Source organism: Puma concolor, chromosome A2, assembly GCF_028749965.1.
Source record: "Puma concolor isolate L17-30 chromosome A2, mPumCon1.1.hap2, whole genome shotgun sequence".
Classification (NCBI taxonomy): Eukaryota; Metazoa; Chordata; class Mammalia; order Carnivora; family Felidae; genus Puma; species Puma concolor.
In genome coordinates this window covers 119,496,581-119,521,368 of record NC_141668.1, presented here as the reverse complement: position 1 = coordinate 119,521,368, position 24,788 = coordinate 119,496,581, and the positions used below count along the sequence as shown (strand labels likewise).

At 40.3% G+C, this 24,788-nt stretch overlaps 1 protein-coding gene across 1 annotated transcript in view; it reads left to right on the top strand.

Annotated features, from left to right (window-relative positions):
• Positions 1-24,788, top strand: part of FANCD2 (FA complementation group D2) — a 64,048-nt gene that overhangs the window by 28,534 nt on the left and 10,726 nt on the right. Inside the window, exons 19-35 of the mRNA XM_086697458.1 lie at positions 2,574-2,683; positions 3,635-3,695; positions 4,356-4,475; positions 5,130-5,203; positions 5,501-5,647; positions 6,156-6,256; positions 6,666-6,781; positions 8,585-8,693; positions 10,211-10,321; positions 10,589-10,701; positions 11,679-11,822; positions 14,234-14,350; positions 15,358-15,486; positions 15,625-15,743; positions 21,435-21,545; positions 22,658-22,785; positions 23,846-23,939. Of these exons, the coding sequence (XP_086553584.1) occupies positions 2,574-2,683; positions 3,635-3,695; positions 4,356-4,475; positions 5,130-5,203; positions 5,501-5,647; positions 6,156-6,256; positions 6,666-6,781; positions 8,585-8,693; positions 10,211-10,321; positions 10,589-10,701; positions 11,679-11,822; positions 14,234-14,350; positions 15,358-15,486; positions 15,625-15,743; positions 21,435-21,545; positions 22,658-22,785; positions 23,846-23,939 (1,904 nt within the window). The remainder of the gene's footprint in view (positions 1-2,573; positions 2,684-3,634; positions 3,696-4,355; positions 4,476-5,129; positions 5,204-5,500; positions 5,648-6,155; positions 6,257-6,665; positions 6,782-8,584; positions 8,694-10,210; positions 10,322-10,588; positions 10,702-11,678; positions 11,823-14,233; positions 14,351-15,357; positions 15,487-15,624; positions 15,744-21,434; positions 21,546-22,657; positions 22,786-23,845; positions 23,940-24,788) is intronic.

Here is a 24,788-nt window from a genome sequence, read left to right as displayed (position 1 = left end):
AAATTTTTATTTTTGAGAGAGACCACACGTGCGAGGGGTTGGTGAGGGGCAGAGAGAGAAGGAGACAGAATCCAAAACAGGCTCCACGCTATTAGCGCAAAGCCTGATGTGAGACTCAAACCCAGGAACTACAAGATCATGACCTGAGCCAAAGTCAGACACTCAGCCTACTGAGCCACCCAGGCACCCCACTTATTTTCCATTTTGTAATAATAACCATCCTACTGGGTGTGAAATGGTATCTCAGATGGTTGATATGGTATGACAGACAAATGGTTGTCTTGATTTGCATTTCCTTAATGACTGATAATTTTGAACATCTTTTTTTTTTTTTTTTAATGTTCATTTTGAGAAAGAGTGCAAGTGGGGGAGGGGCAGAGAGCAAGAAAGAATCCCAAGCAGGCTCCACGCTTAACATGGAGCCTGATGCAGGACTCAATCCTATAACTCTGGGATCATGACCTGAGCTGAAATCAAGAGTCAGACACTGAACCAACTGGACTGCCTAGGCACTCCTAAATGGTCTGTCTTTTGTTGTTGACGCATAGGAATTCTGTATATTTCCTGGGTATTGTCCCTTATCAGATACATGATTTGCAAATATTTTTTCCCATTCTGTGGATTATCTTTTTACTCTTGATAGTGTCCTTTGATGGAGTTTTGATGAAGTCCCAATTTATGTGTTTTTTCTTTTTGCCTGTGCTTTTGGTGTCATACTTAGGAAAAACTGTTCCCAAATTCAAGGTCATAAAGATTTTCCCCTGTGTTTTCTTTTTCTTTTTCTTTTTTTTCCCCCCTCTGTGTTTTTTGCTGAGAGTCTTATAGTTTTAGCTCTTAAATTTATATAGTTGATTCACTTTTAGTTAATTTTTGTATGTGGTATAAGGAAAGGTTCAGTTTTGTTTTTTGTGTTTGTGGGTATCCAGTTTTTTCAGCGCCTGTTCTGTGTGTGTGTGTGTGTGTGTGTGTGTGTGTGTGTGTGTGTGTTTTAACACCTTTTATTGAAAAGACTGTCCTTTCCCTTTGAATGGTCTTAGCACCTTTGCAGAAAATCAGTTGACCATATATGACCAAATAAGGTTTATTTATGGACCCTGTTCTAGCCATTAGTGTGTATGGGCTTCCTGTGCAAGTAGCACACTATTTTGATTACTGTAGCATTGTAGTAATTTTGAAATTGAAAGATTGTATGTGTAATTTCAAAACTGAAAATTTATTTCCTTTGGGGTGCCTAGGTGGCTTAGGTCATGATCTCATAGTTCATGAGTTTGAACTTCACGTCAGGCTCTGCACTGACAACTCAGAGCCTAGAGCCTGCTTTAGATTCTGTGTCTCCCTCTCTTTGCCCCTCCGTTGCTTGTGCTTGCTCTCTGTCTCCCTCTCTCACACTCAAAAATATTAAAAAAAGAAAAATTTTTTTTGTTTTCAAAATTGAAATTTGACAGAACAGGGGTGCCTGGGTGGCGCAGTCGGTTAAGCGTCCGACTTCAGCCAGGTCACGATCTCGCGGTCCGGGAGTTCGAGCCCCGCGTCAGGCTCTGGGCTGATGGCTCGGAGCCTGGAGCCTGTTTCCGATTCTGTGTCTCCCTCTCTCTCTGCCCCTCCCCCGTTCATGCTGTGTCTCTCTCTGTCCCAAAAATAAACGTTGAAAAAAAAAATTAAAAAAAAAAAAAAGAAATTTGACAGAACAAATTTGTTCTTTTTCAAAATTGTTTTGGTTATTTGGGGTCCCTTAAAGTTCTGTATGAATCTTAGCATGGGTTTTTCTTTTTTTTTTTTTTTTTTTTTAATTTTTTTTTTCAACGTTTATTTATTTTTTTGGGACAGAGAGAGACAGAGCATGAATGGGGGAGGGGCAGGGAGAGAGGGAGACACAGAATCGGAAACAGGCTCCAGGCTCTGAGCCATCAGCCCAGAGCCCGACGCGGGGCTCGAACTCACGGACCGTGAGATCACGACCTGGCTGAAGTCGGACGCTTAACCGACTGCGCCACCCAGGCGCCCCGGGTTTTTCTATATCTGCAAAAAATTCTATTGGGATTTTAATAAGGATTACAATGAATGTGCATGTCACTGTGAGTACTGTCATTATCTTAGCAATATTAAGTCTTCCAATTAATGCACATGGGATATCTTTCCATTTATTTAGGTCTTCTTTAATATCTTTCATTGTTGTTTTATAGTTTTTAATGTACAAGTCTTTTGCCTCCTTGGTTAAATTACTCCTAAGTATTTTTTTTTCTATTTCATTATTTTAGCTGAGCAGACAACAACATTACAATAATATAATATCCTTATCAAGCAACTATCACAACATTAATAATAGCTATAATCTTTGAACATCTGCCTTATTTTTGACATTGTTCTAGGACAGTTTTGTAATTTGTCTCTCATAAAATCTTCCCCATTTTATAGATGGAAAAAAATTGAGACTCAGATGCAGTGACTTGCCAAGAGCCACACAGTAAATGATAGAACCCTTGCCATTTTAGCTATTTTGGTTCCAATATCCACAGGCTCTTTTGCTGTACTATTCTAGCATTTTCATCTTTCTTTATCATATCTCCTTGCAGGATGATATGCACCTGGTGATACGAAAGCAGCTCTCTAGCACCATAGTCAGATACAAACTCATTGGTATTATTGGTGCTGTCACCATGGCTGGCATCATGGCGGCAGAGAGGTATGCATGGAAATTCTGACTTCTGTGGCTCAAAGTCAGTTAATTAAGTTGCCACCTTACAAATAAAGTGTACGTTGTGTAGGCAAAAGTGTTTACACAAGTAAATATTAAAACCGTAATAAGAGAAGTAAGCAAGTATTTATTGGAACTTTTCTATTTTCCCTTCTAATCTTGACTCTATATACTAATATAATTTTTTACAGAATGTGATTATAGTTATTACAATATGATGGTTAAAAACTAGGGATTACCAAGAAATAAAGTTCTAGAAATATTTCTACAAAAGGGGAACCCTGAGCCTCCTGGGATGCATTTTTCTGCATTTACGCCACCTAGGCACTAGACATTATAGGTTTCTCCATTGCTGTGTTTTTCTGTCTGGGACATCGTGTTTGATGCAAATAAGGTCTTTCTATAGATTTTTTTTTTCCCCTCTTGTACTTTGATGCCACAATTGTAGCACCTAAAGGAGCATCTGTATTGGGTCTTGATAAGATGTTGCCATTGCAAAATGACTTTGGAATTCCGTTTATGCTTCTTAGAGATAATTTGTTAAGGAATTCCTGGGACCTCAGGAGACATCCTTAGAATCAACATTAGTAATTCATGGAGGCTACATAGTGTACTGATTAAGAGTTCATTCATTGGAGCCATACTGCTTGAGAGCACCAAATGCTTAGAATAATGCCCAGTGCTCATTCTTATGATTATTACTAATTTAATGTGCCATTAAAAAAAAATTAAGGTAGCCATTATCTGCTCTAATCCACATTTTGTATATAAATAGTTCGGTGCCTTCATGTACTTTTATCTCCACTCACATTGCAGGGATGGCAGGACTCATAAACTTATTGCCAGTCCTTAAAAAAACAAAAAAAGCAAAAACAAAAAAACTTATTGCCAGTTCTTACAAAATATTACAGAAGTGAACCTAAAATGCCTTGTTTTTAGAACTAGATCTTCAAGTTTGACCCAAGGGAGAACAGACGTGAGCAGTGAACAGTACACGCAGGTGAGTTCTTGTAATGTATTTGGGTATGTATATGGGTAACTGAGGAGTTGCTTCTGGTCGCTGGCAGTTTACCAAAAAGACTTCTTTTTTTTTCCCTCCCCAAATCTGTTTTCTTGAATTCATAGCTTTTGTGATTTGTACCACTACTGTGGCACCTAGAATCTACTGGTGTGGATTACATTTATTTCTGTATCTAATCTCCTTAATTAAATTGTAAATTCCTAGAGCGCGAGAACAGTGAGCCATGTTTGCAGAATAGCAGATTGACTGGAGCATAGGGACAAGTAAATGTAAAATTGGAGAGTTGGAGATAAAGCTAGTCCAGAGGTAGAAAACAGAGGGCCTGGAATGTGCAAATCAAGGCATTTTGATGTAATTTTTTACACAGAGGTATTCTTTAAAGGTTTCTTAGCACAGACATGGCATAATCAAAGCTTTGCTTTAGAAAAATTAATCTGGCTGTGGGTGTCTGATGGATTGGAAAAGAGATGAGTTTAGAAACAGATGGGCTGGTCAGGAAGGTCAGGAAAACCTCAGGTGAGAGGTAGTAAGAGCTTTGCCAGTGATACTGGAAGGAAAAACTACTGTTTGGGGTGAACAGTGTTTAGGAAGTGTTGGCAGCCCAGTTGCTGAACCATTCTTTCTCTTTGGCTGCTCCAGGTGACCTCGTTGCTGCAGTTGGTTCATTCCTGCAGTAAGCAGTCTCCCCAGGCGTCCGCACTGTATTATGATGAATTTGCTACTCTGATCCAAAGAGGAAATCTGGCTCCAAAAGCCTTGGTAAGGCCAAGTATCTTTTAAAGTAGTGAAGCATGAGGGCTGCTTTACTCCGTATTCTTTCTTCAAGCCCTTCTGTCTGTTGCAGTGCAAAAATAGATCATCCTGGGGTGCCTGCGTGGCTCAGTCGGTTAAGCGTCTGACTTCGGGTCAGGTCATGATCTCGCAGTTTGTGGGTTCAAGCTCCACATCAGGCTTTCTGCTGTCAGCATGGAGCCTGCTTCAGATCCTCTGTCCCTCTCTCTCTCTGCCTCTTACCCTACTCACGCATACACGCGTGCTCTCTCAAAAATAAATAAACTTAAAAAAAAAATAGGTCATCCTGAGAGCTTTCCCATATTCTAGTTGGGAAAGCCCTTCCATAGGCCTCACCTCTAAGGCCTCCTTTACATAGTAACAATAATAATAGCAAAGATGAGGTTGGTGATAATATTGTTGATAATGTTGATAGCCGCCATGTTTTCTGTGCCAGGCACCGTGTTAAGCATTTTTCATGTATTATATGTTTTCCGCTTGATAATAATGGGGTACATATTATTGCTATTTCCTCCTTAGAAATGACGAAACTAAAGCTTAGAAAGAGTAATAGTTTTTCTAGGGATCTATAGCAAGTACCTCCTGGGCTGTATGCCTTTTTTGTTTGTTTGCTTCCTGAAGGAATGGGTTGGGCAGACCATCTTTAATGATTTCCAAGATGCCTTTGTGGTGGACTTCTGTGCTTTTCCAGAAGGGTAAGTACTGTTTACCCACTAACTTGATTGTACTGGTGAAGAAATTATGTCGATGGATGGTACAGACTTGAGAATGCTCTTGACCTCAGCCAAGTCTGGCCCAATCCCATAGTTTCTTTCCTCCCAGCCCCAACACCCCAGCTCCAGAGTTGCTCAAAGCTTCCCCACTTGTTCTTTTTGTTTCTCACTTCTCCTCAGAGAAGTTCTCTTCCTAAGAGAGAAGATTGGTTTGTTTTAGTAATTTCCCCCGTAGACTTGTATACCCTTGGGGCATCAAATTCTGGGTTCTCTTTACAGTGACTATCCATTTCCTGTGAAAGCTCTCTATGGACTAGAAGAATACAGTAGTCGTGATGGGATCGCCATCAACCTCCTGCCACTGTTGTACTCTCAGGACTTTGCAAAAGATGGGGGTAGAATGACTTCACAGGAATCAGACCAAAAGTCAGTGTACTTTTTCTTTAACTTCTGTTACTGTTTTGAATGTTCACGGGATATTCCACACTTGTTGCAATCTTTTGGGAACTTGATGGAAAAGAGTTTCTCCTAAAATAGGTGATATTTATAGGGGTTAGCAGGAGTGTGGCAGTTTCCTTGTTTTTTCTTAGTCCCTGTGGTTGGGGTCTGCATTGCCTAATGACAGCCAACAGGTACTCTGTGAGGCTATTTTCATTTGTTTCTTTCTCCCACCCGTGAACATACTTGTTTCCCTCCCTCCTTCCATTTTATCTCTGCTTCTCCTGACTCATGGACATTCACTCTATTCAGCCTCTGTCTTCCTCCAGTTTAGTTCATTGTTTATTTACTGAGCACCCATTAAGCTTTTGTCATATGTTCTAAAAAGTAGACATTTATTTTGGGCAAAACGCTTTAATTATAAGGTGGGGTTCTTTATAAACATGGATTAATATGCCTATAAAATATTGTTTAGAAATGGATTTTTCCTTCCCAGATTGGTGTCTCCGTTGTGCCTGGCTCCCTATTTCCGGTTACTGAGGCTTTGTGTGGAGAAACAACATAATGGAAGCTTGGAGGAGATTGATGGTTTATTAGGTATAGGATGAAGTTATCAGATCCTTTCTTCTTTGTAACCTTTCTCTGTAATCTTAGGGAGGGAGCAAACCAGTACATGGTGTGTAGGGGAAGGAATTTTTGAACTTCACAAAGTAAAATAGCACTAATAATGAAACTGCAAAGATGATATATAAAGATTCCCATCATATTGACAGATCAATCATCATCATAGTTCCTTGTTGCTTTCTGGTCCTTGCATCTAATTTTGTAAAAACTTCTTCATGATATTAAAGATGGCTACATACTAAGGCAGTAATTTTGAGACTACCCAAAGCTTCACCCTCAAATATAAAGGGGAAAGTAAGTATAGGAGATGTAACTCTAGGGGTAGCATCCAGGTTCTGTTGACGCGAAATAAAGGGAGTTAAAAATGTTTGTTCTCTTTCAGATTGTCCTATATTCCTCACTGACTTGGAGCCTGGAGAGAGGTTGACATCCATGTCTTTTAAAGAGCACTCATTCATGTGTTCACTCATGTTTCTTACTCTCAACTGGTTCCGAGAGGTAAACATAGTTACTGGGAATTTCACCTATTGTCTATAATTCTTCTTGAAAGGAAACTATTTCCTGGTTCTCATGGGACTCTCTACAGAAGCGCCTGGCTGGTTCAGCTGGTTCAGTGGGTAGAGGCTATAACTCTTGATCTCAGGGGGGTCATGAGTTCAAGCCCCACATTGGGCATGGAGCCTACTTAAAAAGAAAAAATTACTAGCACTAACCCCTGTGTGCTTCTCCAGCTGTTATGTCCCACTTTTCCCCAATTACATGTACCTTTTGATGTAGCCAAATCAAAATACTTAGAATTCACTTAATAAGTTGTTCATGCTTTACTACTACAAGCCTTTTTGTTGTATTCTTCCTTTTGCCTGGAATAACCTCACCTTCTTCACTGAAAATACTGTTCACCCTTGCATAGATACGTACTTAATGTTTTAATTCAGTGAGATCAAGTGAGTGATGGTTTTCCCCTTCCTTTAGAATATGTTTTGGGGGTGCCTGGGTGGCTCAGTCAGTTGAACGTCCAACTTCGGCTCAGGTCATGATCTCGCAGTCTGTGAGTTCGAGCCCCACGTCGGTCTCTGTGCTGACAGCTCAGAGCCTAGAGCCTGCTTTTAATTCTGTGTCTCTCTCTCTCTCTCTCTGCCCCTCCCCCACTCATGCTGTGTCTCTCTCTGTCAAAAATAAACAGTAAAAAAAATTTAAAAAAATATGTTGAGTGAAATTCATAATAATGAAATATGAAAATGACAGTAACATATATTTATATCTCCCTTTCTTATGTATATTATTCTGAGAATGTGCACTTAAATTATCTCCTCTTATGATTACATTTCTATTATGATGTAAGCAGGATAGGTGTTGTTATCCTTGTTTTGTACCCATGGAATTGCAGATACAAGAGAGTTCAAAGTCAGTAAGTACTCAAGTACTTACATTATGCCAAATGCTGGGCTTATTTCTCTATTTACAGTATTAAATCCATATAATAACTGCATTCTCATTTTATAGTTGAATAAATAAAAACTCAGAAAGGCTAATGAGTTGGCCAGGTTCACACAGCTAGCAAGTAGCAAAATAGGACTTGTTTCACCAAAGTGTGTGCTGTCTACTCACTGCTGTTCCACCTTGCTACTTAACTAGAAATCAGTAAAACTAGGATTAGAAGTCAGATCTCCTGTATTGGCCCAGGGCTTTTTTTTTTTCCTTCTCCTCTATAGCACCTTACTGAGAACACTTTTACATTACAGATTAAACTCACAGATACTGCCACTGAATGGCATTTTTTTAAAAAAAATTTAATGTTTATTTTCACAGAGAGTGTATGCGAGCAGGGGAGGGGCGGAGAGAGGGAGAGAGAATCCCAAGCAGGCTCTGGGCTGCCAGCACAGAGCCAGTGGGGCTCAAATTTACAAATTCTGAAATAATGACCTGAGCTGAAGTCAAGGGTCGAATGCTTAATTGACCAAGCCATCCAGGCACCCCGGCATTTTTAAGCTCTGGATGAATAATGCAAACAGGGTTAAAACTGCAACCGTTCAGGGACACCTGGGTGGCTTAGTCAGTTAAGCATCCGACTTCAGCTCAGGTCATGATCTCGTGGTTTGTGAGTTCTAGCCCTGCATCGGGCTGTGTGCTGACAGCTCAAAGCCTGGAGCCTGCTTTGGATTTTGTCTCCTTCTCTCTCTGTGCTCCCCCTCCCCCTGCCCCACTTGTGTTCTCTCTGTCTCTCAAAAATAAATAGATATAAAAAGAAAAAAAAAAACTGGAACCATTCAAAGAATGAGAATATAATTTGTCCTTTGCCAGGTTGTAAATGCCTTCTGCCGGCAAACGTCACCTGAGATGAAGGGGAAAGTGCTCACCCGGTTAAAGCATATTGTGGAGCTCCAGAGAATCCTAGAAAAGTACTTAGCAGGTAAGGAAAGTGTCTTACTGTAACCTGGCTAGGATAGCAATGACGAGATAAAGAACTTTACTTTTTTTTTTTTTTTTTTACTTTTTTTTTTTTTTTAACGTTTATTTACTTTTGAGACAGAGAGAGGGAGACACAGAATCTGAAACAGGCTCCAGGCTCTGAGCTGTCAGCACGGAGCCCGACGCGGAGCTCGAACTCATGGACCGCGAAATCATGACCTAAGCCGAAGTCGGCCGCTTAACCGACTGAGCCACCCAGGCGCCCCTAAAGAACTTTACTTTTAAGCCAGGCTCAATGATAGCCATCCTCTATTCGTCTGGGACAAGAAATGTATACTCAAAATTAAAAACAAACACACACACACACACACATATATCTATATATATATGTGTATATGTATATATATCCATTTTCTTCCCTTTGTTACCTCCAGTTACCTCTGAGAAATCTGTTTGCTTGAGAAAATGAAAAATAGCATTCGTTGGGCTTTTGTAAAGTAACTTTTCTTCTTTAGAAGTCAAAATTTCAGAGGCATCTAGGTTCAAGCGTCCCAACTCTTGATTTCAGCTCAGGTCATGACCCCAAGGTCATGGGATTCAGCCCTGCGTTAAGCTCTACACTGTGTGGGGAGCCTGCTTGAGATTCTCTCCCTCTGACCCTCCACTGCTCACACGCACGCTCTCTCTTTCTAGAATAAAATTTAAAAAAATAATAAAAAAGAAGGCAAACTTTCAGTGCCCTTTACTTTCCTAAACATAGTTATAAACCAGGAGTAAAGCTAAAAGACTGGGGCACCTGGGTGGCTCAGTCAGATAAGCATCCGACTCTTGGTTTCAGCTCAGGTCATGATCTCACAGTTCATGGGCTCTATGCTGACAGTGTGCTACCTGCTTGGGATTCTCTGTCTCCCTCTCTCTCTGCCCCTCCCCTGCACTCTCTCTCTGTCTCTCAAAAATAAAATTTTAAAAAACTTAAAAAATGATACCTCTGACCAATATTGTACACTTGTTTTAAAATGCTAGGTAGATGGGTGCCTGGCTGGCTCAGTCAGAAGAGTGTGAGTCATGATCTTGATCTTGATCTTGGGGTCGCAAGTTCAACCCCATGTTGGATATAGGAATTACTTAAATAAGTAAACTTAAAAAAATAAAATGCTAGGTAGATCCTCTGGGGAAATCATGGAGTCTCCCTCAGGTCCTCATCTAAATAATTATGTGTAAAACAAACCTCTGTGTGACCTAATTTAAATATATTTAGATTTTAAATAAAGGTTAGTTTATTTTTAGTCCTTATCTGCTTGGATATTTTATATCATTTTATAGAATGGTTTTATGTTAATTGATGATAATCATTTAATATGATACTCCTATAAGACATCTCTGATCATTTTGCTATGCCAAAACAATTAATGTTGGGTAACTTGTATGTATCTTACAAGCATTCAGCCAGTCAGACAATGCATTCTAACGGGGTTATGTGATTGGTATGCATTGAGCGTTGTCTCTTCTCTTTTCCAGTCACCCCATACTATGTTCCTCCTCTTGCACACTTTGACTTGGAAACTTTAGATGTAACACCTATTACTGCTGCTGCTATTTCAGCAAAAATCAGAAAACAAGGAAAGATAGGTATGTTCTCTCCTTCTTATTCTGTATCTCCATAGGAGCCATAATGAATTAACCTAAGAGGTCATATGCACCGAGGCATCATTAACTGGAGAGATGAGGTCATTGAATCTTTAATTGGCATGGTTATAAAATGAACTATAATACAGGGTTATGAGATTACCTCCTCTACCCCTAGATAGTCTTCAGCAAGTTGTTTCCTAAAGGCATGATATTTAGCAAACATGATTATTGATTACTTGAGTCACTTTTCTCTTCTTGAAACAAAAGGAGGAAGGAAACGGAAAGCAGATGGCAGCAAAACATCTTCCTCTGACACACTTTCAAAGGAGGATAGTTCAGAGTGTGTCCCTACACCATCTGATAGAAGCCAGCTGGAAAAGGTACTGGAATGATGGGTATCCATGAAGGTGTGTGACAACCCAGTAAGATTAACAAAAGACCAGCATTATTCTCTGCATTTTACAGAGAGAAATATTAGGGAAAGGAGAGGCAAACGAACTCTCCTAGGCTTTGGGGTGATCCAGTAGCAGAGTTAGGGTTAGACTCTGAGTCTTTATCACTACCACACAGTGTTTTCTAGTTATTTTCTTGAATGTGTCACTCCGTGTTTTATACCCCAGCAGTACTTTTAATTCCCTTTTGTGGCATTTATCAAATTCTGTTTTAGGATATGGTTTTAGATGTACTGCTTTTAGCCTCTTCCCCACTCTGATCTGAGATTATCAGCTTCTCAATGAATTGAGATAACATGAAATGCTTAGGACAGTTTCTAATAGTTAATAAATAGTAGTTCTTTTTTCCTATAACTTTACCAATCACAGAGTAGGTTATATGTTTATGAAATTGCCTAAACCACATCGATTCCAATTATTTCTGTTTTTTATTTTCTGTTTATTGAGTATTTATTATGGATAGCTCCTATAATCCTCTAAAAACCCAAGATTAGTAGTAGTATCTACATTTAATAGGTAAGGAAACTAAGACCCAGAGAGAGTAAGTGACTTGTCCAAATTCACACAGTTAATAAGTGGTTGAGCAAGGATTTGAAGGCAGACCTGTCTGGTGCCGAAGCTCATCATTTTCTGTACCATGCCATGACATCTTGGTTTGTCTAGTAGTTCATACCCAAGTAGAAACCAACAAAGGGTCTTAATAGGTGACCCCTATCCCAGTCTTAAATTAGGTGCTTTTGTCTTAGGAATATTTAGGGACTTTGGTGAAAGGAGAATGGTGATATGCTGAAAAAGTAACTTTTGCACAAAATGAATGCATAATTGCATTTTGAAGTCCTCATGAAAAATCAGGTTAATATAGAAGCTTTATTTATTCTGTTGGTTTGCTGCTACTTTTTCCCCAGGAGTTCAAAGGGAAGGAAGAAGAGCCATCAGTGTCACTACAGAATTACCGTTTTTTTTTCCGAGAACTGGACATTGAGGTCTTCTCTATCCTGCATTGTGGGCTTGTGACCAAGTTCATCTTTGATACTGAAATGCACACTGAAGTAAGTGACAGAGCTGAAATCCTAGAATTTAATCTTCTTTCAGAAAATTTCTCATCTCTACTCTTATTTTATTTTATTTATTTATTTTTTTTTAATTTTTTTTAACGTTTATTTATTCTTGAGACAGAGAGAGACAGAGCATGAACGGGGGAGGGGCAGAGAGAGAGGGAGACACAGAATCGGAAGCAGGCTCCAGGCTCTGAGCCATCAGCCCCAGAGCCTGACGTGGGGCTCGAACTCACAGACCGCGAGATTGTGACCCAGGCTGAAGTCGGACGCTCAACCGACTGAGCCACCCAGGCGCCCCATCTACTCTTATTTTAATAAGAGTACTATGCACTGAGAGAAGTTAGACTCTGGCTTCCAGAGGTTTTATATGTAGTGAAAGTAATTTCGAATAATCATCCTCATAATTTTTTTTAAGGTAAACAATTTTATTTATTTTAATTTTTTTAAATGTTTATGTATTTTTGAAAGAGAGAGACAGAGCATGAGTGGGGAAGGAGCAGAGAGAGAGTGGGAGACACAGAATCTGAAGCAGACTCCAGGCCCTGAGCTGTCTGCAGAAAGCCCGACGTGGGGCTCAAACTCATGAACCGTGAGATCATGACCTGAGCTGGTCGGACGCTTAACTGACTGAGCCACCCAGGCGCCCTGAGAGAATGAGACTCTTAAGCAGACTCTGTACTCAGTCCAGAGCTCAACACAGGGTTCAGTTCCACCACCCTGGGATCATGACCTAAGCTGAAATCAAGAGTTGGATGCTCAACTGACTGAGCCACTCAGGCACCTGTTTATTTATTTATTTTTAAAGTAAACTCGGGGCGCCTGGGTGGTTCAGTTGGTTAAGCGTCCAGCTTCGGCTCAGGTCATGATCTCACGGTTCATGAGTTCGAGCCCTGCGTCAGGCTCTGTGCTGACAGCTCAGGACCTGGAGCCTGCTTCTGATTCTGTGCCTCCGTCCCCTGCTCACACTTTGTCTCTCTCTCAAAATAAATAAAGATTTAAAAAAAAAATTTTTTTTTTAATAAAAAATAAAAAAAATAAACTCTAGGCCCAATGTGGGGCTTGAACTCATGATCAGAGATCAAGAGTCACATGCTGTACCAACTGAGCCAGCCAGGCACCCCCCTCATCATCTAGATGTTTATAAATCTAAGTTTTTTACAGTGTGTTAGGTAATTATGAAAAATCATGCCAAAGAGATGATCCTTACCCTAGGTTACAAATAATAAGCTTTTTAGATTATTCTTGGAGAGCAGCACTGTTCTGGTTTATAGAGGTTAATGCTGTTTTCACTCTTTCATGACATTTGTTCAGCCTCCATCAGATGCTTATCAAGGTTTTTTTTGTGTTTGCCACTAATCGAGATGTTGGCAATTCAGTAGAGCATACAGCATAATGCTAGCCTTCAAATAGCTCACAATTTAATAAGGGAAGCACACATAGTTAGCAGTGTCTGCTATATTGATGGTCTGAACCAAGTACCAGTGAAACTCTGAGGAGAGAATGCTATTTATAGTGAACTGGGAAGTAGAGGACATTTTCACGGAAAAGGTAACTTTTGATAAGGGATTTCACCAGAGTAGTTTCTCCAGGTTCAGAAAAAGAGGGGTTTAATTGGTTAAGTGTGTGACTCTTGGTTTTGGCTCAGGTCAGGAGTTAGGCTCTGCACTGATAGCACAGAGCTTGCTTGGGATTCTCTTTCTTCCTCTCTCTCTGTCCCTCCCCTGCTCACACTTATGTGCTCTCTTGCTGTCTCTCAAAATAAATAATAAAAACTTAAAAAAAAATAAATAAAACAAGTAAAAAGAGGAATATCATGAAATTTTTTACCATAGGTTTTTAGAAAAATGTATACTCCTTTAAAGTAGAGATAGGATCACCCCTTCCCAACCCCAGTCTTTGTACATCAGCTTGAATAGTTTGAAGTGAGACTGTATTTGGTTCATTCTGCTTCTGGTAGTGTAATACACTTATAGGGATCCTGTCCAGAGTTAGTAGTAGCAGAACATTAGCAGAAAGAAAATATGGAAGGAAGTAAACAGAGAAAAATGAAATTCCCTTGAATTAGTCATTTTTTGCCCCAGGTACTTAGGAAATGTACCTCGAGGCCACAACTGGAAGGATACACAGAGACATTTACTTCTAGAGAAAAAGTATGTCTTCTAAAACTGTGCTCGCTTGGATTCTTATTTTAATAACTTGAAATTTGTTTTACTTTGGGAATTCTTGACTTTATGATTTGTTGACAGAGCACAACAGCCATTTATATGAGGTAGGGAAATTTACCCCTTTTTTGGGAATGGTAAGATTCTTCACCCATTGGGAAGAGTAAACATGAAATGTGCTCCCCAGAAAAGATGGCTAGGACATGCTCGGAATTATCCTCTCTTTCCTCCTTATGACAGGCTACAGAAGTTGTGCAACTTCAGCCCCCTGAGCTACTTTTCTTGCTGGAAGATCTCTCCCAGAAGCTGGAGAATATGCTGATACCTTCTGTTGCCAGGAGAATCCCCTTCCTCAAGGTTCGTATAGGCAGAAGCACAGGCCCTGGCCTTAATGAATTTGGCAACAAGGAGATCTTAGTGAATAAGTTGTCACTTTCTCTGGCATTGTGTTTGGGTCATTGGGTACCGTGACTGGCAGCCTCATTTCCAGACCATTCACCTTGATTTAGAAAGGAACTCTGAAACAAATCAAAAAATTACCTCAAACAAGGTACATATTTCTAAATGCCTGGAGCATTCCTGAATCCTTTTCTTTACTTAGGTTTTGTTTTAAAAGCCTCCCAAGGGGCGCCTGGGTGGCGCAGTCGGTTAGGCGTCCGACTTCAGCCAGGTCACGATCTCGCGGTCCGTGAGTTCGAGCTCCGCGTCAGGCTCTGGGCTGATGGCTCAGAGCCTGGAGCCTGTTTCCGATTCTGTGTCTCCCTCTCTCTCTGCCCCTCCCCTGTTCATGCTCTGTCTCTCTCTGTCCCAAAAATAAATAAACGTTGAAAAAAAAATTTAAAAAAAAAATAATAATAAAAAATAAAAAAATAAAAGCCTCCCAAACTAAGCCCGTGCCCAAGCCTTCAATGTAGTAGTTGGCTATCTAGAGAAAGCCAGAACTTCACATGTGTATATAATGTACAGATGTGCACAAAGCATCTGATAAAGCAGTTGGGTGATTCAAACAACAAAACATGAAAGGTTTAGGTGTAAACATTTAAACTTAATATATCCAGTTGATTCATTTTTGTACCATTTACTATTTAATGGTCTTTACAGCCTAAGTGATTTCTATTTTTATGTGAGCTTTATCTCAGTAATTATGGGTCTATTCTTTGCAAACAATTTGTATTCTACAAAAGCCAGTGTAATTTGAAGATGGGACAAGATCTCTTTGTCCAAAAAGAGTTTTGGGCACATAACCACTTTCTTCTGTCTACTTCTACCTCGTGACGTAAGTCTGAGTAAACTCCTTAACAAATTCTTAGTTTCAGAGAAGCTATCCAGCAGTTTCTTCCCCAGTAACTCTGAATTTATTATAGAGTAAAGGACACCGAAATATTGGATTCTCACATCTCCATCAGAGATCTGCCCAACAAATTGTACATAATGTTGTTCAACTGCTGACTCCAATGTGTAACCATCTGGAGAACATTCACAACTATTTTCAGGTCAGCAGCCTATCTTATTATTATAGAAATTTAGAAATTACAAAGTGAACAAGAGATTTCATTTTTGGTTGAAAAATACTGAAGGAAAATGAGGGCAATTGCTGAAACAACTGTCCTAAAAACATTTTTCCCTTTTAGTGCTTATCTGCTGAGAATCAAAGTGTAGTTGATGGACCAGGAATGAAAGTTCAGGAGTACCACATAATGTCTTCATGCTATCAGAGGCTACTGCAGATTTTTCATGCTCTTTTTGCTTGGTGAGTAAGTGGCAGATACAGTAGGTGAAAATAATTAAGTATGTACTTGCTTTTACTTGACAGTCACCAAGGCACCAAGGTAGAGAAAATAAGGGAAAGCGTCTGTAAGTCTTATATAAATATGGTACTTGTTCTCTTTGGAGTGTTTTTGTCTGTATCATTTCATTTGATCTTGTACCCTCTGTATCTTATGCGACCAGTGTTATAACTCATTTGAAAATTAGGTGGGGGTGTCTGGGTGGCACAGTTAGTTAAGCGACTGACTTCAGCTCAGGTCATGATCTTGCGGTCCGTGAGTTTGAGCCCCGTATCGGGCTCTGTGCTGACAGCTCAGAGCCTGGAGCCTGCTTTGAATACTGAGTCTCCCTCTGTCTCTCTCTCTGCTTCTCCCCTGCTTGTGTTCTATCTCTTTCTGTCTCACAAAAATAAATAAATGTTAAAAAATTAAAAAAAAAAAATTAGGTGACTTGATATTGTAACAAATCTGGGCATCTGATTCTTAGCTAGGTTTGCTATGGCAGGTTTTCTGTAATAATGCTGGAGAGATTGTTAACTTAAGAAGTTGTTACTGGGGTGGGTGGGGGGGTGCACCTGGGTGGCTAAGTTGGTTAAGTGTCTAACTTTTGATTTCGGCTCAGGTCATGATCTCACAGTTTGTGAGATTGAGCCCTGTGTTGGCACAAAGCCCACTTGGGATTCTCTGTCTCTGTCTCTCTCTCTCTCTTGACTCTCCCTCTTGTGTGCTCATTCTCTCTCTCCCAAAATGAATAATGACATTAAAAAAAAAAAAAAGTTGTTACTGGAGCACCTAGCTGGGTCAGTTGGTGGAGCTTGCAACTCTTGATCTCAGGGCTGTGAGTTGATCTCAGAATCCCACGTTGGGTGTAGAGATTACTTAAAAATAAAATCTTAAAAAGAAAAAAATTGTTGGGGCACCTGGGTGGTGTAGTCGGTTAAGCGTCTGACTCCTGATCTCAGCTCAGGTCATGATCTCATTGTTTGGGAGTTCAAGCCCCACATAAGAATCTGCACTGATGGCTTGGAGCCTGCTTGGGATTCTCTTTCTCCTTTTCTCTGCCCCTCCTCTGTTTGTGCAGGCCCACACATTCTCTCTCTCTCTCTCTCTCTCTCTCTCTCTCTCTCTCTCTCTCTCTCTGTGTCAAAATAAATAATAAATAAAACTTAAAAAAAAAAAGTTGTTACTAAACAACTTTTAGATAAATTCCAGGTTATATGTTAAAGAGCTGAATACATTTTGGAGCTGGGGTATTTAGAGATACTTTGTGGAAGGAATGGGACTTCATGGGACCCTGAAGAATAGATGGCCTTTGGGAGGTAAAGGAATGGGCTGCAAGGCATGGCATGGATAAAAGTAGAAATAAAGAAGACACATCTCTTAATTGCTTTTGCTCCTCGGGGCTGGGCCCTGGCTCCTCTCTTCTCCTACAGAGGCTTTCTGGGCAGCCTCACCCAAGCTTAAATTTGTGCTGAAATTTATCTTCTGAGCTATAAGCATTTATATCCAACGGCCTACTCAATGCTTCCTTAGATGTGTCGATGACACCTCAGACACATCACATCCAAAATGAAATTTATCATCTTCACCACTGCTCCTTCGGCCTTGCCCAGCTATGTAGATGGCACCGCCAGTTGTCTGAACCAGAAACCAGAAGTTACTCTTTGTTCCTGTCTCTTCCACATTGGGTCACCAAATCCTGTTAATTTTATCTTTTAAATAACATCTAAATAGCCATCTAGCTATCTGTTCCTCTCCTTCTGCACTGCTTTGAGACTCACATCATCTCTCACCTGGACTAGATTAGTTTCACAGTTGGTCTCTGCCTCCATTTGCCCTCGCTCAGTCCTTTTGTTCGCACATCAGAGTGGTCTTTCCAGCGCAAACCCAACCTTATTCTATCCCAACTTTGGTTCTGGTTGTCCTTAGATTTTTCTTGAGTGCAAACACTTTTACCTTATTTCTAAGGCATCTTATTATCTGACTCTTGCTCTTCCACTCATTGTTTTACACTCTGCCCTCCAGCTATATGGAACTAATTTCAGCACCTTATATTACTTTCACCTGGAAGACTTCACGCATACTCATCCTTCTACCAGGATCTCTATCTTCCTTGATCACCAGTCTTTTCTAACTCATCTCTGAGATCTGGATTTAAACTTCATTTCCTCAGAGTCATCTTCTCAACCCCTAGGACAAGTAAGCCTCCTTCCTCCCTCTAACCCCTAATTTTTTCCTAATTCTCTGGTATTCTCAGGGCCCTGGCTGGCTCAGGCTGTGGAGCATGTGGTGCTTGGTCTCAGGGTCATGAGTTCAAGCCCCATATTGGGTGTAGAGGTTATAAATAAATAAACTTAAAAAAAATACTCTGGTATCCTCTTCTGGTAAAATTTAGCACATTTTATTGTAATTGCTTGCTAATCTGTCTTCCTTGCTAGACCATGAGCTCCTTGGGAGCTGAAACCAATCATTATTATATCCTCAGTACTTAAGAACAGTGCCTGACAAAAGATTTGAACAGATGCTTCATCAAGGATAGGTATGGGTGGCAAATAAGTAATGCAGAAATGTTCAATAGTATTAGTTATTAAGGAATTCCAAGTTGGGGCTCCTGGGTGGCTCAGTTGGTTGAGCATCTGACTTCGGTTCAGGTCATGGTCTCGCAGTCTGTGAGTTCGAGCCCCTCATCAGGCTCCATGCTGACAGCTCAGAGCCTGGAGCCTGCTTCCGATTCTGTGTCTCCCTCTCTCTCTGCCCCTCCCCTGCTCATGTTCTGTCTCTCTCTGTCAAAAATAAATAAACTTTAAAAAAAAAAGGAATTCCAAGTTAAAATTACAGCACAGCTGAATTAAAAAGACTTACAGTATTAGTGAGGACATGGGGTAACTAGAACTCTGACATGTTGCTGGTGGAAAAGTAAAATGGTGCACCCAATTTTGAAACAGTTTTGTAGTTCCTTAAAAAGTTAGATGTATGGGAATGCAAGCTGGTGCAGCCACTCTGGAAAACAGTATGGAGGTTCCTCAAAAAACTAAAAATAGACCTACCCTACAACCCAGCAATTATGCTATTAGGCATTTATCCAAGGGATACAGGTGTGCTGTTTCGAAGGGGCACATGCACCCCCATGTTTATAGCAGCACTGTCAACAATAGCCAAAGTATGGAAAGAGCCCAAATGTCCATCGATGGATGAATGGATAAAGAAGATGTGTGGTATATATATATATATAGAAAGAGAGTATTGCTTGGCAATCAAAAAGAATGAAATCTTGCCATTTGCAACTATGTGGATGAAACTGGAGGGTATTATGCTAAGTGAAATTAGTCAGAGAAAGACAATCATATGACTTCACTCATATGAGGACTTTAAGAGACAAAACAGATGAACATAAGGGAAGGGAAACAAAAATATAAAAACAGGGAGGGGGACAAAACAAGAGACTCATAAATATGGAAAACAAACAGGGTTACAGGAGGGGTTATGATGGGGGGTGGGGAATAGGCTAAGTGGGTAAGGGGCACTAAGGAATCTACTCCTGAAATCATTATTGCACTATATGCTAATTTGGATGTAAATTTAAAAAAATAAAAAATAAAACAAGTTATATATATATATATATATCTATATAAAAAGATATACACCTACCACAAAACCCAGCCATTCTACTACTAGGTATTTACTCAAGAGAAATGAAAGCATATGTCTAATCTACACGAAATCTTGTGTACAAATGTTTATAGCAACTTTATTTGTGATAGCCCCAAACTAGACACAAATGTGCACCAACTGGTAAATGGATAAACAAATTTTCATATGATGGAATACTACACACAACAACATAGATGAAAAAAAAGAATTCTACTGAATAGAAAGCAAGACATAAGAGTATATAACATTTGATTCCATTTATATAGAACTCTAAGGAAAAGCATATAATCTTGTAGTGACAGAAACAGATCAGTGGTTGCCTATTACTGGGTGGGAGGATGGAGTCAAGGATGGATTTCAAAGGAATATAAGTAAACTCCTGGGGGTAATGGATATGTTTCCCCCCCTCCTTTTTTTTAAGAGACGACATGAGTTGGGGAAGGGGCAGAGAGAGAATCTCAAGCAGGTTCTACACTCAGCATGGAGCCTAATACAGGCCTCGATCCCATAATCCTGGGATCACGACCTGAGCCAAATTCAAGAGTCGGACGCTCAACCGACTGAGCCACCCAGGTGCCCTGTTCATTATTTTCATTGTAGTGTTGGTTTCATGGGTTTATATATGTCACCTGAGCAAACTGATCAACATTTTACATACATGCAGTTTATTGGATGTCAGGTCTATCTCAATAAGCTGTTACCCCCCCAAAACTTGACCTATGATAGGCCCTCAGAATACATTTGTTGCAAGACAGAAGGACTACCACTGGTGATGTGGAGATGTTCCTAGAGGAGTAGAAGATCTAGGGGTTCAGATCGTGCTGGGTCTTAAAGGTCAGAAGAATTTGGATGTTGTACAGAGAAGCAATTTTGGTTTTAATGATCAGAGCAAGGATATAATGAAATCGCTGTTTTAGAAAAATCCTTTTGGCAGCAGTGTGCAAGACAGATTGGAAAGGGATGCAGAAAGATCAATCAAAAGGTGTCTGATCTACATATGTGATGATGGTAAGGGCCTGCTTTAGAGGATGGCCTAGGCTTGGGAAGGAAGGGACAGTAGGAGATAATCTGAAGATAGAATTGTCAAGACTTCTAGAAGAAGGAGTAATTGTTTTTGTTTTTGTTTTTTGATAAAGAGGGCACAGGTCAGTGAGGGGCAGGGAGAGAGAGAATCCCAGGAGAGGTGGGGGGGGGGGGAGGGAGGGGGAGAGAGAGAGAGAAAGAAAGAGAGAGAGAGAGAAAGAAAGAAAGAAAGGAAAGAAAAGAAAAGAAAAGCGGGGCTCACCCAAAGTGGCATTCGTGATTTTACCTGAAGTGTGTGGCTCATGTTCACCCAAAGTAGGGCTTGAGCTCACTCAAACTGTGATATTATGACCTGAGCCAAAGTCAGATACTTAATGACTGAGCCATCCAGGCGCCCCAAGGAGTAAGTTTTTTATTGAGCACTTCTGTGGATTTGATACTGATTTAACAGTTGACCAAGTTATTCCTGGTTTTTCTGGGGGGGAAGGGTGAGACTTTCTCTAAAGTGTAAGGTATGAAGGAGAGCTTTTTTTTTTTTTTTTTTTCTTGAAAATGAAGGGGGCACCTGGGTGGCTCAGTCTCCAACTTCTGTTCAGGTCATGATGTTGCATTTCGTGGGTTTGAGCCCAGCGTCAGGCTCTGTGCTGACAGTTGAGAGCCGGGAGCCTACTTCAGATTCTGTGTCTCCCTTTCTCTCTTCCCCTCCCCTGCTCATGCTGTGTCTCTCTTTCAAAAATAATTACTAAAAAAGTTTTTAAAAAGAAAAAAACCTAGGAGGACTGTTGGGTCTTTAAGGCAAGACTGTTTGAGGTGCACTTTAATTTGTAATATGAGGTTCAGAGCTGTGACTGAATTGGTCACCTGGGTACTTTCAGTGCTCTAGTTCTCCATTTTCTCCATTAACTTGTTGATGGTATAGCCTGGAAGCCAGGATTCTCAAATGCTGTCCAAGCAATCTTCCTAAAACTAAGCTCAACCGTCTTACCTTGACTTTCCCTTAGGAATGGATTTTTCCAGCCTCATTGTGTTCATTTACTGTACTCAGCCCTTGAGGTCCTTACTAACCGACTGAAGCAAGGAGAACCTGACCAGGCCTTGGAGGAATTGCTCAGGTGGGTCAGACTACATATTACAGAGTGTTGTCCCAAGAAACTCCTAGAACAAGATTAGCAAGATTTTTTGGAAACCACTTGGGTGTCTCCCAGTAGTCGTGAGAGAAATTGATGTTTTCAGCTGCTTTTCCTCAGTTATATGAGCTTCGTCACGTATGTATTCAGATAAACCCTGAAACATTAGAAACTGTTGAACAGTCCTACTAAATCTTTGTTCATCCTTCATCCCCAAAGTTTGCCTTTTCAGGTAATGATCTTGAAAACACTAGTAATCTGTAGTGAACTCTTGATTATCCAGGAACCTACTCTGTCTTTTAGTACGGTAGGGTAGTTAGGTAGCAGTAATTACCACTGATCTTCTCTCCATCTTGGAAGAAGAGAAGCCTAGGCTGAGGGCAGGCAGTGGAGGAAGGAGGTGAGATCTAAGAAGCATGGCTCCCAGCATCCTATCCCAGCTTCTCCCCGAGTAATTTGGTGTTTCTCTAACCTACTCTATGCTGTCTTTGGGTCTGCAGTCATTATTTATCATCCCTATCAGGCAAGACCTTACTTTGTTTTAAATATAGTGCTTTTAAATTTGTTTGACTTCCTTTCCATAGTCAATCAGAGAGTTGACTGTAGTTTTATTTCAACTACAATTTTGAATTAATTTGAATTAATTGTGACTCCCTATCTCCCATTATTTCAGTACAATGAAAACTGACCATATATGGCACGCTTATTTAAAAGTTCTGCTTTCTCTGCCTTATAATTTCCTTTCTCTTGTCCCTATAAACGTAGAATTTAAGCCTTATTCTCATTGTGTTGCCCTAGGCCTTAAAGAGCAAATAATTTGTCTAGGGTTGTTCATACAAGCATGGCGTAGACTCCTATTTGGGTCTCTGGTGTATGTGACTCTTCAAGGCCAGCACTCCATCCACTGGGCTCTATTCTGCCCTGGCTTTCTTCATACAAGGTTACAGTTCCCTATCAGGGTCCTGAAAGGTGATGGCCACAAAAGCACCTGAAAATGATTAGACTATTAAATACATAAGTGGACTTGAACAACTCATGAATTTAGACATATCTGTAATATTTGTGGTATCTTTTTTGTTTTGTTGTCTCCTTTACAGCCAGAGCTTCAATTACTTGCAGAATTTCTCTCACAGCATTCCCAGTTTCCAGTGTGCTCTTTATCTCATCAGACTTTTGATGGTCATTTTGGAGAAATCTACAGCTACTAAGAACAAAGAAAAAATTGGTGATGGACTCAGATCATCATTTTTTTTTTTTCCATGAATAGGATTAATAATTCAAGTTTGTAAACTTAGTGCTTCTTAGGAACTTGTACGTTTTACATGTAAATCCCCCCCATAACTGTGGGTGTGCCCTCTTGCTATATCAAGGAACTGTGATTGATCTCTGCTGACATTGCTTAGTCTGATTGGGTTAGTTCAGTTGGCTAGGTAATTTTCTGTTTGCCTTCTGTTTATTCATGTCTTTTTTTTTTTTTGGTAAATCATCTGAGATATTTGACAAAAAGAGATACAAACTACAAGGTAAATAAAATGGGTGGGAGAAAGAGAACAAATCAAGATTAAGTTTAAAGAAAAGCTGAGCCCCATTCCTAATCTTTATCTTTGGTCATAGCTCTTAGAATGCAACTCATTGATTTATACATCCTAATTGGCAGTACAGACAGAACACCAGAAGAAAATGCAAAACAAACCTTTTATTACTTTCTGTTAATTTCAAGGGAAGCGTTTGGTGTGAATCTGAGGTTGCCATGGCTTATTGGTCTGCCCAGGAGGAACAAGATTGGTTTTCCTACTGCTCAGCAGTGTGTGTCTATTCAGTTTATGTTTGTGTGTGTCAGGACAGGGTAAGAGGGCGGAACATGTTGAGTCTTAGGTTTATTTCTGGTAGAAGGACCACTGGAGCAGGAACCCATGGCAGCTTTTTTCAAATTGTCTGTTAGACTAGGAACTTCATAGTAAATATAAAAAAATAATAATAATCCTTTTGGGGTGCCTGTGTGTCTCAGTTGGTTAAGTGTATGACTTTGGCTCAGGTCATGATCTCACAGTTCATGAAATCGAGCCCCGCATGGGTCTCTCTGCTGTCAGCATAGAGTCCCTTTCTGATCCTCTATCCCCCTCCCTCTCTGCTGCTCCCCCTGCTCACGATCTCTCTCTCTCTCTCTCTCAAAAGTAAAGATAATAATAATCCTTTTGATCATTAATCACCCCCCAAAAGACTGGAAAACAAGAGTTTGGTCAATTTTCCATGCGTGAAATGCGTTTGTCTTGTTTCTCCAACAGCTTCATTAGCCAAACAGTTCCTCTGTCGGGTATGGCCAAGTGGGGAGAAAGAGAAGAGCAGCATCTCTACTGAGCAGCTCCATACTTTGCTCAGGTGAGAGCCTCGGTTTCTTTACATGAGCCAAATAGTCCATTTTGTCACTGTTGGGATCTCTTGCCTGGTCAAAGACTGAGGAATTACTGTGGTTAGGGGGAACTTGGAAACCATGAAGTAGGTTTGAAATTAACAAAAAGTTGGATAATTGTATCATACAGCTGAAACTAATGTGACATATGTTGATTATACTTGAAAAATAAAATAATTAACAATTTGGAATATGTGGATTGTAAGATCCTCTAGTTCTGTTTTATATTGTCAGCTAGTTCCTTATTATTAAATTATAGAGGAGAAAATGGAGGCGTGTGTAGTTGTATTGTGCCTTGTTAACCAGAGTTTTGTAATTTTTTTTTAAGTTTATTTATTTATTTTGAGAGAGAGAAAGAGTGCATGAGTAGGGGAGAGGCAGAGAGAGAGAATCCCAAGCAGACTCTACACTGTCAACAGGGAGGTGGATGCAGAGCTCAATCTCACAAACTGCGAAATCATGACCTGAGACACAGTCAAGAGTTGGACACTTAACCAATCGAGCCACCCTGGCGTCCCCAGAGTTACGTCGTTATGTATTGCCTACTATATCCAAGACTCATCCATCACTTCCAAAGTGTCTAACTGTATTTCCAATTAAAACATCATTTCCTTTACCTCCTGACAATTGTCTGGAATTTTCATCTTATTAAGAATAAATGCTAGGGGTGCCTGGGTGGCTCGGTTAAGTGTCCCACTTTGGCTTAGGTCATGATCTCAACAGTTCGTGGGTTCAAGCCTCATGTCAGGCACTGTGCTGAGAGCTCTGAGCGTGGAGCCTGCTTCAGATTCTGTCTTCTCTCTCTCTGCCCCTCCCCC